A 13,850-nucleotide genomic window follows, 5' to 3' on the forward strand; every position below is an offset into this window, starting at 1 on the left:
CCTCCTTTCTATTTATTTTTATTTTTTATTTTTAAGTTTATGTATTTATTTTGAGAGGGAGCAAGAGAGAGTGCGTGAGCATGGGGAGGGCAGAGAAAGAGGGGGGGAGGGTGCCTGGGTGGCTCAGTCGGTTAAGCGTCCGACTTCGGCTGAGGTCATGATCTCACGGTCCGTGAGTTCGAGCCCCGCGTCGGGCTCTGTGCTGACAGCTCAGAGCCTGGAGCCCGTTTCAGATTCTGTGTCTCCCTCTCTCTCTCTGACCCTCCCCCGTTCATCCTCTGTCTCTCTCTGTCTCAAGAGTAAATAAACGTTAAAAAAAAAACTTTTTTTTTAAATAAAATAAAATAAGAAAGAGGGGGGGAGACAGAGAGAGAATCCCAAGCAGGCTCCACACTGTTAGTACGAAACCCACCCAACCAAGGGCTTGATTTCACGAACTGTGAGATCATGACCTGAGCCAAAACCAAGAGTTGGATGCTTAACTGACTCAGCCACCCAGGCGCCCAGTTGCCTGGTTTTTAATTTGACAGTTTAACATAATTTTCTAGGCACTAAATACTTTTGTCTTCACGTACACATAACACACCGCATTATGTCCTTTGGATAAACTTTAATTTAACCCCTCCACTGTGTGTGCATTTAGGGTGTTTCAGGTTTTCTGTTGTGATTAACACTGCTGTGGTAAAATTCCTACGCTTAAATCTTTTTGCCCGAGTCACCAAAATTATATTTGGGTCAAAGGAATAAGGGCGTTGAATGGCAAATGAAATGCTGCCTAACTGCAGTGCACTTGTACCCGTGGAGGCGTTTAGGCTCTGCTCCGTCATCTCCATCACAGACCCACAGTTTGGGGCCACAACAACGTGGTCCTCCCCAGTCTTTCTACAAGTGGCCTCTTGGCCAGCAGGTGTGTGGGAATTTCTAGATGAATGATTCTGGGCTGTACGAGGCACATTTCTCCACTCATCTCTTCCTTCCCAAGAACAGGACCAGGAAATAGTGGCTGGAGCTGGAAAAACAGGCAGAAGGGTCAGTGAGAGAAAGAGGGATGCGGAATAGCCCCAGGCACCTGCTGAGGGAACCATGGTGCACTTGCTGGAGACAGAGGATCGCCAAGGGGCCCCGGGCACAATTGAGAACGCAGTGGAACAAACAGGGGAAATGGGAAACAGAAGCCCAGAAGCCAGGGGCAGCAGAGAAACCAAGAAACAGTCACTGGGGCTGGAGAAATGGAGAGCAAGGAAAAGGAAGCTGGTCCGAGAACAGTAAGAGGGGGCTCCAAATAGGAGCAGGGATCAGAACGTAAAGGAACCAGGTAGCAGCCACAGGGAGCAGGGACCATCCAGAGGGATGAGAAAACAGAAGATTTGGCTCTAAAATGGAAAAAAAGCAGGTGGGTATGGTGTTCTGGGCAAGAGCCTGTGAGACAAGCAACTTCTCAAGGCACCAGGGTTTAGAGGGGAATCTGAGGGGATGGGGAAAGGCAGAGGTACCAGGGAACAAGGAATAGGAAAGAATGGGAAGGGACTAGATAGCAGCCAGAGGAAGCAGGGACCAGCTGCTGAGGCTGCAGAACAGGTGGAGGGGTGGGGAAGGGACTGACCCATGGGACAGTTGGAAGGACAAAGAAAGGCCTCCCAGGCTGAGGAGTAGCTGAGGAAACCAGGAGCCACGTGGAACAAGGAATAGTCTCTGAGGTTGGGGAACAGCCAGAGGGAACAGGAAAGCTGTGCTGGGCACTGGGTGTCTACTAAGAAGTCCCAGGGGCTAACCAGAGGACAGGGACACAACGAAGTGGGCATTCAAAGTTTACCTGGTGTTGGAGAGCGACTCGAGTGACCAGAGAGCAGCAAGAGGGACTAGAGAACAGCTGAAAGGCATAGTAGCCATTCCTGAAGCTAGTTGCCAGCCAGAGGCCCCACGCAACAGGCACTGGGGTGAAGGGACAGTCGCAGAAGCTGGAGAGAGGCTGAGGAACCACCAGAGTTCCCTGGAATAAGGTGACAGGGATTTCCTGGGACGTGGGACTTCACTGCTAAAACAGAGGAAGTCCTAGACAACTGGAACAGTTGGTCACCCTACCCAGGAGGCAACCAGAGGAACCAGCAAATAGTCAGACATGATGGAAACGATGGACAAGGTGAAAGTACAGAATCAAGCATGGTGCAGAGTGCACAGAACCAGTAGACTTTGGTGGTCAAGAGCCTAGGCCAGGAGCCAGGTCGACCAGCTCTCCGCAAAGTGTGGTCCCCGAACCAGATGTGGGAGCATCAAGTGAGGGTGTCTGAGAAATGCATTCCAGGACTGCCCAAGGCACAGGAAAGAATTGGGACTGGGCGGCAGTCAGAGGGCTCAAAGGGCAGTCAATCTGTGTCAAACAGAAGGAACAAGTAAGGCTCATCAGGACCAGGGAACAGCCAGATTGACTAGGGCACAATCAGAAGAAATGTACCACAGACTAAGGATCAGCTCAAGGGAAAACTGTCCAAGGAAAACACAGAACAGTCGGGGGCAGCAGGAAGCAGTCAAAGGGAAGAAGAAACAGGAGGCGTGGAACAGTTAGAGGAATCCAGGGGCAATCAGGAAAGAGGCCAGGGACAACCTACATTAAGAGGGAACAGGAAACAGAGGGACCAAGGAAGAGTCAGATGGGGACTATGCAGACGGAATAAGGACCAGCAGAGGGAGCAGCAGGGAGAAGTGAGGCACAGTAGTGGGCAGGAGAAGCAGGGGAAAGCCAGAGGGAGGAGCATAGGGGCACCAGGGAACGGGAATAGCCAGAGGGAGCAGAAAGGATCCGAACAACCCCCGCCAAGGGCAGACATACAGAGAGGCTGGGTATCTGCCCTCTAGGGAGGGCACAGTGAGCCAAGAAGTCACCGCACACTTTCAGCCGGCTCAGCGAACATGCTGGAAGCCCTTCTGCTAGGCTGGGACAGGGTGTAGAAAGGCAAGATCATATATCACAGGAGGTGATACAGAAATGTTCTCGGGCACGAGTGAGGGCAGCCCCCAAAGTGGGAGGACCCAGCCCTAAGCCAGCTGCAGGGTGGGACAGAGAAGGTGGCAGGGACACAGTGGGTAGTGAGCGGGCAATCCCGGCAGCCCAGCACGCCCTGGGGATGAGAGCGCACAGTGTGCCGGTTCCAGTGATCCCGAAGGGAGACATTGCTGTGTGGGTCGCTGGAGAGCCATGAGGAGCTGGAGTGGGGACCCTCACCTAGGATGAAGAAGTCCTTGTAGGGGTCCTGGTGGTGATAGGGACACATGCCATCCTCCATGGTAGAAATGGGCCAGAAAATCAAACCTTCTCATATGTGGCAGATGAGAATGGAATCTGGGTGAATCTGTACCAGCTACTTTCTACCCAAATTCCTAGTACCAAAATGCCCCCTCCCAAAGCTTCTATTTTAGTGGGGAAAGGATCAAAGAGGGGCAGCTGTGGGCAGCGTACCTTGCGTGTATTCATCTTGTGTCAATGCTCGTAATGCCTATCATGGTCTTTGTACACTTTCCCTGAGAATGTGGCCTTAGTGACTCCCAGGGAGGGGAGAGAGAGATGAGGGTGGTCTTTCATCCACCAGCTTGGGCCACTGGAGTTGTTAAAATGTTTGAGAGTGTAAAATGATGGAACATCTTCATTCCTACTGGTGGGTAAATAGCCACTCCTGTCCTGCTGCTTGAGGCTCCTCCCCTGTGTTACCCACACACCTGTGGGCCTGTCCTGGGTAGCCGGCAAGCTGGTGGGTTGGATGGGCAGGCAAAATGAGAGCTTCGCTCAAGCCTGACCCCAGGGCTCTCCCTGGTTGACTGCTCTTGGGTGAAGAAGGGGGCACAAGTCAGGGGGTGTTGCTAGGGGCCCAAGTGGAGGTCCTGCTCTCAGTAACCCTCAGGGCCGTGCTCAGGAGAGCTGGTGGGTGGAGAAGTGCTGGGCATGTTCTGGTGCTTACGGATCTGCCTCCAGGAGCTATTGGTGGTGGAGAACGTACTGTGAGTTCCCTGCCTGCTTGGTGCCCCTGAACATTCACCAACAAAGGGAGGGTGACCCAGGCCCCCAAAGTGAATAAAGGCTCCTCATTTCCTCATAGTCAAATCATTGGATCTCTTCTTTGATACTTAGCATGTTTTCTGTCTTGTTTAGGACATCCTCACCTACCCCAAGGCCTGAACAAACATTTACCTAAATTTTATTTATTTATTTATTTATTTATTTATTTATTTATTTATTTATGTTTTAGAGAGAGAGCACGCAAGCAGGGGAGAGGGGCAGAGAGAGAGAGAGAGAGAGAGAGAGAGAGAGAGAGAGAGAATCTTAAGTATATTCCACACTCAGTGCGGAGCCCAACTCAGGGCTCGATCCCACGACCCTGGGATCATGACCTGAGCCAAAATCAAGAGTCGGATGTGCAACCGACTGAGCCGCCCAGGTGCCCCTCACTTACATTTTCTACTAGGAGTTTCAAAGCTTGGATTTTCTTGAAACTTTTGATTCTTTTGAAATCATTTTAAAATTAAGAGAAGTTACAAGAATAGTAACATCTTGCCACATTTGCTTTTGCTGTCTCTTGACTTATGCATGTATGTTTGTGTGTGCGTGTGTATATGTTTATACACACAGATATAGTTAAAACTTTATTTTCTGAACCATTTGAGAGTAATTTGCAGACACAATTCCCCTTTACCCCTAAATACTTCAATGTGTATCTCTCGAAACCAAGGACATTCTCTTCCATAACCACAGTACAGTTACCAGAATCAAGAACTTTCATACTGATGTTACTACATACCATGAGGGTACTAACATACCATGTATTATCTAATTATCTGACATCTCATGTGTAATATACAGTTTTCCCAGTTGTCACAGTAAGGTCCTTTAGAGCATTTTCCCCTGATCCAGGATCCAATCCAGCTGCCTGCATTGTGTTTAATTGTCATGTCCCTTTAGTCTTTAATCGGGAACAGTTCCTCAGCCTTTCCTTGATTTTCGTGACACTGAACATTTGGAAGAATGTCCCTCAATTTGGATTTGTTCCTGCTTCCTCATTTGATTTAAGTTATTCATTTTTTTTCTCAGAAATATCACAAAAATGATGCTGTGTTCCTCTCAGGGCTTCATGTCAGCAGGCATTCAATATCAATGTAACCTTTCTTGATAATACTAACTGATTACCCACGACTACAATGGTGTCCGTCAAGTACTATAACATGACCATCTTTCCCTGCGTAATTAAAAACCATTTTGTGGGGGGATAATTTGAGACTACATAAATGTCCTGTGTCTCATGTTCTCTGATTTTAGCATCCTGTGGTGATTCTTGTGTGTAACAGTTAATTACTGTACTGTTTCCCTAATGATGTTCTAATCCCATCATTTCTCCTACATTGATTAGTTGGCATTCTACTATAAGGGGAAAATATTCCTCTCTCTGACCGCTGGAAGTATAATTACATGCCAGGCACAGTGAGCACACCTCGATTTGTCATTAGTCACCAAGAACTAGAGCTTTTTGGAGAAAAGACAGACTCCAGGGCTAGAGCAGAGAGAGTACAAAATGATCCTGGAAGAACTCATTGTTCCGGAAAGTAATGAAGTGTTCAAAAGATGGGGACGAGTCGACAGGACACAGGAGCTACCTTGAAGGAACTCCCTCTGGTCCAATTTGGGACAATTTGAGTAGCAAAGTATAATAAAGATAGCAATAAGTTATAACCCACGGCATAAAGTAGGAAGTCACCAGTCCATTTAATAGGTAAATAGGTTTGTAGGTAGGCAGACAAGGGAGAACTGAGTGCTTCTTTTTAATAGCATTCTGATCTTTTCTGGTGAGTGCTTCTTTAATAGCATTCTGATCTTTTCTGGTGAGTGCTTCTTTTTAATAGCATTCTGATCTTTTCTGGTGTGTCCATTCCTCCGGTCCTTCTGAGGCTCATATTGGTAGTTTGGTATTCTTTGGAAATAATTACAGATTTACTAGAAGTTGCAAAGATAGTAGAGAGAGGTCTCATGTATCCCTTTACCCAGTTTCCCTCAGTGGTTACATCCTGCATCACTAGGAAACTGACATTGCTACAGTGTGTGTGTGTGTGTGTGTGTGTGTGTGTAGTTCTCTGCCAACCATGCATTGATCCCTGGGCAATAATACACATACAGCACTATTCCATCACCAAACAAGTCTACTGGTGTTAAAATTTTACCAGTTAAAGTATAGAAAACTCAGCTGCCTTTAAATCCCTTTACCCTCAAAAAAAAAAAAAAAAAAATCCCTTTACCCTCACCAGTTTTTATTATAATACAGTTGTCTTAAATATTTCCCTTACATACATGGAGATCCACAATAGACAATGTTAGACTTTTTGGTTTGGCCCTCAAACATAGTTTAGGAAAAAACTCAAGAGGTGGGGTACTGGGTGGCTTAGTTACATGTCCGGCTCTTGATTTTGGCTCAGGTCATGATCTCATGGTTCATGGGATCAAGCCACATGTCAGGCTCTGTGCTGACAGCATGGAGCCTGCTTAGGGTTCTCTCTCTTGCTCTCTCTCTCTCTCTCTCTCTCTCTCTCTCTCTGCCCCTCCCCTGCTCACACACACTCTCTCTCTCAAAATAAATAAATAAAAATTAAAAAAAGAAAGAAATCTCGAGAGGAGAAGCAATGTCTACTGTCTTTACTCATAGTTTTGCTTTTTCCATTTTTTCTTCTTTCCTGATGTTCCAATTCCTTCTCTTATTATCTCCTTTCTGTTTTGAGAACTTCCTTTAGCCATTCCTTCAGGGTAGGTCTGCTGGCAACAAATTTTCTTAGTTTTCCTTCATCTGAGAATATCTTGATTTCCTTTTCATTTCTTCTTAGTAACAGTTTTACTGAAATAATGACTTCCATACCATACAATTTACCCATTTAAAGTGTACAACTTACTGTTGTTTATATTTATGGGTAGGAGCAACCACCACCACAATCAATTTGACAACATTTCCATCACCTCAAAAAGAGGCCCCATTTCCTTTAGCCATCATTCCTCCCCACCCCACCCGTGTTCCCTGCCTCCCTTAACTTTAAGCAACCACAAATACACTTTCTGTCCTCTAGACTTCACTATTCTGGACAGTTCACATGAATGGGATCATATAATCTGTGGTCTTTGTGTCTGGCTTCTTTCACTCAACGTAATGTTTCAAGGAGCTCCCTCTGGCCAAATTTGGGACAATTCGAGTAGCAAAATAAATAATGATAATCATCGATTATAACCTGATGAATAAAGTAGGAAGTCACCATTCCATATGATAGGTGGGTAGATTTGTACATAGGCAGACGGGGAAGAATGTAGCATGTTGTGCGTGTACATGTTGTAGCATGTATCAGTACATCGTCCCTTTTTATGGCCGAATAATATTCCATTTTATTGGAAATGTTGATGGGTCAACATTTTGTTTATCCGTTCGTCATCTGATGTACATGTTGGTTGTTTCCACCTTTTCGCTATGATGGGTAATGCCACTATAAACATATGTGTACACATTTTTATGTGGACATATATTTTCATTTATCTTGAGGATACATATACCGAGGAATGGGATTGCTGGGTCAAGTGGCAACTATGTTTGACCATTTGGGGAACTGTCAGACTGTTTCCCCAAAGCAGCTGTACCATTTTACACTCCCCCAGCAATATATAAAGGCTCCAATTTCTCCACATCCTCACCAGCACTTGTTGCTATCTGACTTTCTGATGCTAGCCATTCTCGTGGGTGTGAGGTAGTATCTCATGGTAGTTTGGATTCATATTTCCCGCATAATTAATGATGCCAAGCACCTTTTCATGTATGTATTGGCCAGTGCCACTTCATTTCTTAAGGATAGTTTTACCAGAGCCAGATATGGAATTCAGAGTTGACAGTTCTCTTCTTCCAGCCCTTGAAAACTGTTGGGCCACTTCCTTCTCTCCCCCATGGTTTCTGATGAGAAATCCACTGTCACTTTAATTGTTTTTCCCCAATAGGTAAGTTGTGGTTTCTCTCTTGCTGATTGCAAGATTTTTTTCTTTGTCTTTAGCTTTCCGGAGTTTGATTATAATGTGTCTTGGTGTAGATTTCTTTGGCTTACCCTTTTGGGGTTCGCTCAGCTTCTCGAATCTCTAAGTTGATACTTTTGCCAAATTTGAGAAAATTCCGGTCAATTTCTTCAAATACTCTTTCAGCCCCACACTCTTTCTCCCCTCCTCCTGGGACTCTGATGACACCAATGCCAGATCTCCGATTATAGTCTCACAGGTCCCTGAGGCTCTGCTCATTTTTTTCCAGCCAATTCTCTTTCTGTTCATATTGGATCATTTCCATTGTTCCATGGTCAAGTTCTCTGAGTCTTTCCTCTGTACTGTCTATTCTGCTGCTGAGCCCACAGTTGAGTTTTAAATTTTTAGTCATTGTATTTTTCAGTTCTGAAATTTCCATTCAGTTTGTCTTTATATCTTTTCTTTCTCTGCTGAGACTTTCTATTTTCAAATTTAAGTGTATTGAAACATTTTTTATGATAGCTGCTTTAAAATTCTTGTCAGATAATTCTAACTTCTGTCTCATCTCAGTGTTGGTGTCTGTTGATTATCTTTTCTCGTTCCAGTTGAGATTTTTCTGCTTCTTCACATGATGCCTGATTTTCAATTATGTCCTGGATATTTTGGGGAACTATGAGACTTTGATATTATTTAAATCTTGTGTTTAATAGGCCTCCTCTGACACTGTTCTGCTAGAAAAGGAGAATCTTTTTCTGAAGAGAATTCGGAAGAGGATTCAGAAAAATCCTCCTTACTGCCACGTGGAAGTGGAAGTTCAAGTTCCCCACTTGGACTCCTTTGACACCCCAGAAGGGGCCAAGCACCTTGTTGCTACTGGGAGGGGGTGGGTAGAATTTCAGGCTTTCCACCAGACCACCTCTGACACCACCCTGGTGGGAAGACAAGACTGACACCTCGTTTTTTGAGTCAGGGGTGGAGTCCAAGATCGCCACCTAGCCTAAATTGACGCTGTGGGGGAAGGGTCCCATTACCCACAGGCTGGAATGAAAATCTAGCCTCCCCATTCAGCCTTTACTGATAAGAATGGAAGTAGGGGGCACAGTTATTTCTGTGATGCCTGGCTGGAACAGGGCAATATGATCTAGGTTTTTCTCTCTTGCTACGTTGCCTTTTTCCTGGTACTTGAACTAATGAAAGCACATTTCTCTGGCTGTTCCTGCCTGTGCCAGTTGGCATTCTAAGTTGCCAGTTTCTCTAGCACCTGAGGATCACGACAGGTTTGCCTCCCTCTCTCCAACGGCCAGAGTATTCTTATCTTTGTTTTATATATAATATCCAGGGGTTTTAGCTATACTTAGCAGGAGACCTAGGAAGAATTATGTCTATTCCATTTTGGTCCCATTGGTAATTTTTAACTTATTTTTTTTAAGTTTTTAAATGTTTGTTTATTTTTGAGAGAAAGAGAGAGACAGTGAGAGAGAGTGAGCGAGCACGAGCAGGGAGAGGCAGACAGAGAGGGAAACACAGAATTGGAAGCAGGCTCTAGGCTCTGAGCTGTCAGCACAGAGTCCGATGCAGGGCTCAAACGCACGGACTGCAAGTTCATGACCTGAGCCAAAGTTGGACCCTTAACCGACTAAGCCACCCAAGCACCCCTAACTTAATTTTTGAATAGGTAATACATTCACATGGTTCCCTCCTTCAACTCCCCAGATCTCTCTAGCAGAAAACCGGTCTTGGTTAGTTTGTGAGTGGGTGGGGTATATGCTTAGAGATTATGCAAATGAAAGCAACTAAGAAACTATTCTTAATATTTTTCACAGAGTAGATATTGTTACTATTATGTTGAACACTGATTTTTTTAATTACTAATTTTTAACTTTTTATCATGAAATATTACACACATTTGAATAGTGCTGCCATAAATATTCTTGACCATGCCTCTAATTGCACATGTATGCATATTCAGATTGGGCATATTTCCATGAATGGAATCACTGTGTCCTAGTGTATGCATGTTTCAACATTACCCAATAAAGAAAAAATGCCTTCTAACGTGGTTGTGCCAATTTACACCATCAACAATATGAGAGTTCTCATTGCACCATATTCTCCTCAACACTCCATACTATCAGTCTTTTTTATTGAGGACATTCTAGAAGTCATATAGTGGTGTCTCACTGTGGTTTAAATTTACATTCCCTGGTTACCAAGGTTAAGCCCTTTTCATGTTTATTGAAACCTTGGATTTCCCCTTTTGTAAAATGCCTGTTCAAATGCTTTGCCCACTTTTCTACTTGGTGCTCTCTTTTCTTCTTATTGGTTTGTAAGAGTTCTTTACATCTTCTAGATATGAACCCTTTGACAGTACTATGTGTTGCAGATATCTTCTCCTTTTCCGTGGCTTTCCTTTTGTTCTCTTATAATGCTGTCTTTTAAATAAATAGAAGTTTTAAAACGTGTTGTAGCCAGACATCAATCTTTCTTTATGGTTAATGTTTTTTGCATCTTGTTTTGAGAATTATTTTCCTAATCCGAGATCATGTCTTTTTTCTGCATTTTTTTTTTTTTTTTTTTTTTTGGTGCCAAAACCTGGGAAGGAATTTTCTGCATTAATTTTAAAGGCTTTATTGTTTTGCCTTTTCCCCTACGTTTCTTTTTAGTCAATTCTAGTTCATTCAATTCTATGTTGCCATGGCTGGCACATAATCAAGCAGTAAATGTATATAGTGCCCACATTAACTAGCGGATTTAAACAAAGCCTAATTTAATCCTCATTTTTGAAAAAGAATGACTGCATAAATCAATGAATAAATGTACTACATACGTAATGAATGCTAAGATACTTCAACAAGTTTTTTTTTTTCCTCTCATAAAATACAAAACCAGACACTGAGTGCAAACCCTGTGTGATACATTATGTCATTATGTCATATACAGATACGTCATTGAAAACAACTTCCTATTTGCCTTCTATCCAACCCCCCCAGTGCTGACCATATTGCCTTGAACAGGATTGTGTTGTTACAGGTCTCCGTGTCATTCGAGGATGTGACCGTGAACTTCAGCAGGGAAGAGTGGCAGCATTTGGACCCTGCTCAGAGACGCCTGTACCGGGATGTGACACTGGAGAACTACAGCCACCTGCGCTCAGTGGGTAAGCACAGCTGCCCTGTGTGTCTGCCAGGGGCGTCAGTGTGCTATTTCCATTCTCAGCTGCTGAGTGTTCTGGAACATCTTAAGTGTGTGATGGTGTCATCCTTGATTGGTCCAAGATTCTTCATTCCCTTTCCATGACTATTATTATTACCCTGTTCCCGGTGCAATGCGTGTTCTGAAGGGCAAATGGAAATGTCACTGAAAGTCCCCTGAAACCCAATTAGCTGGACCCAATCCTGTATCATGTCCTGTCAACAGGGTACCAGGTTCCCAAACCAGAGGTCATCTTCAAATTGGAGCAAGGAGAGGGGCCATGGACATTGGAGGGAGAAACCCCACATCAGAGCTGTTCAGGTGAGTGTGATCAGAGCAGACGGGGGACATAAAAACAAATCGACTCTTTCTAGAAGAGGCTGTGAAGATAACCGGCCTTGAAAGTTCTAAACGTTGGTCGTTTATTGGAGATGGTTGACAGAAGCGTCTTTGATACCTAAACAACGTCTCTAAGTACAACCCTCGCAAAAAGCCATTGTCTTGGTTGTTTGGCTTTTTGACAGGAGAGCTGTCTCTAGTCTCTGCACCCTGGATCACACACGTGCCGCCTTATCTTAGCTAAAGCCTTTTTATTCTTTCTACTCCACTCCCACCCCCTTTATCTTAGATTCTTTCCTTGTACGTTCAGGTATTCTAAAATGTCTTCCCTTTTATGCCAATTCCACATGCTCCTTCCCTACATGTCCTCCCAGGGGCAACTGACCTACTGCGTCTGGTCTTTGAATTTGTGCGGTGGTCTTTTAAAGCCTGGAGGGTTGGTGTGTGAGTAGGTGTTCTTAGTGTATGTAAATTGTGTTGCACCACGTGTCTTAATTCTGTTCCTCTTTCTCACTCATCCGTGAGGTCTGTCCATACTGCAGTGTATTCCGCCGGCTTCCCTCCTTCAGACTGCTGCAAAGCATCCCCCCTGTGCCAGCAGCACATCTTAACCATTCACCCTGTGGCGGAACCTAGGGTTGTTGCTAAATGAAGCTCCCAGCTAATACAAACAGCTCTGCGAGAACTTTCTACAGCAGTGTTCCCTTATGGAGGGTGAGAATGTCTCAGGGGATGTTTACAGAAGAAGGGATTTGCCTGATCATTGTATATTTCCATCCTGAATTTGACTGAGTGCCACCATATTGTTCTCAGGTTGACTGAACGAGTCTATACTAGCAACAGTTTCTGCCAACAATTAGTAGAACCAAGCTTTCTCATCTTTTGGCCAACAATGGGTATAAAGTGGCATCTCATTTTTTTATTGCACATCTCTCCAATACCTAGTTTCAGCCTTTCATGACTGATCTGTTGTGGTCTGTTTGAGTTTCCCCTTCTATGAGTGACCTTGTTCATGTTCCCCGTGTTTTGCTTGAGTTTCCTGTCTGTTTCTTTTTTTTTCTCTTCAATTCTATATGTTCAAATTTTTATTGTTACCTTCTTTTTTCCTCTTTTTTCTTTTTTTTTTAATTTATTTTAATCCAAGTTAGTTAACATATAGTGTAGCATTGGTTTCAGGAGGAGAATTCAGTGATTCATCACTTCCATACAACACCCAGTGCTCATCATAACAAGTGCCCCCCTTAGTACCCATCACCCATCTAGCCTATCCGCCCCTCACCCACCTCCCCTCCAGAAAACCCTCAGTTTGTTCTCTGTATTTAAGAGTCTCTTATGGTTTCCTCGGTTTCATACTGGTTTACATCCAATTTATTACCTGCCCTTTTTCCCAGTCTTCTCCTCTTCCTTATCCCCATACGTGAGGTTGCCCTAGGGACCCTGCCTACTGTTCACCAGTCTTTCCTTCATATACATGCAAGGATTCATCCATACTGAATTCTGATGACTCTGCTTTTGACATCCCCAGTCTGGTTTTCTCTGGCACTTTATTTATTTACTTACTTATTATTTAAAATTTTTTTCATGTTTATTTTTGAGAGACAGAGAGAGAGACAGAGTGTGAGCAGGGGAGAGGCAGAGAGAGAGGGAGAAACAGAATCAGAAGCAGGCTCTAGGCTCTGAGCTGTCAGCACAGAGCCCAATGCGGGGCTCGAACTCACAAACTGTGAGATCATGACCTGAGCCTAAGTCCAATGCTTAACTGAGCCATATGGATACCCCTATTTACTTATTTTTATGGTTATTTATTTTGAGGGGGGAGGAGAAAGATAGAGAGCAGGGGAGGGGCAGAGAGAGAGGGATAGAAAGAGAATCCAAGGCAGGCTCTGTACTGATGATGCAGGGCTAAAACCCATGAACCGCAAGATAATGACCTGAGCCAAAACCTAGAGTCCGATGCTGAATGGACTGAGCCACCCAGGTGCCCCTGGTACATTATTTTTTTAATTTATTTTTTAATTTTTAAATTTTATTTTAGAGAGGCAGGCATATGAGCAAGGCAGAGAGAAAGAGAGAATCCCAAGTAGGCTCCATGCTCAGCAGGGAGCACGACACAGGACTCGATCCCACAACCCTGGGATCATGACTTGAGCCAAAATCAAGAGTCTGAGACTCAACCAACTGTCCCACCCAGGTTCTCCTTCACTGGTACTTTAGTACTAGATTTAGCTTCCTAGAAAGTTTCCTTGAGATGTTTCTCTTGATCCTCAGTACATAAGAAATTTGAATCATCATCTCACGCATTACCTTC

General features: G+C 44.3%; 1 protein-coding gene across 5 annotated transcripts in view; it reads left to right on the top strand.

Moving 5' to 3' along the window:
* ZNF41 (zinc finger protein 41) overlaps positions 1 to 13,850 on the top strand; it is a 47,282-nt gene that overhangs the window by 22,067 nt on the left and 11,365 nt on the right. For 4 of the 5 annotated variants that reach the window (XM_081793186.1, XM_081793188.1, XM_081793187.1 and 1 more), the window contains exons 3-4: positions 11,042 to 11,168; positions 11,429 to 11,524. In XM_081793186.1, coding sequence (XP_081649312.1) covers positions 11,042 to 11,168; positions 11,429 to 11,524 — 223 coding nt within the window. Of the gene's footprint in view, positions 1 to 11,025; positions 11,169 to 11,428; positions 11,525 to 13,850 lie in introns of all 5 variants that reach the window. The other variant, XM_081793190.1, reaches the window with a different exon arrangement.

The sequence above is a fragment of the Panthera onca genome, chromosome X (assembly GCF_046562875.1).
Source record: "Panthera onca isolate mPanOnc1 chromosome X, mPanOnc1 haplotype 2, whole genome shotgun sequence".
Lineage (NCBI taxonomy): Eukaryota > Metazoa > Chordata > Mammalia > Carnivora > Felidae > Panthera > Panthera onca.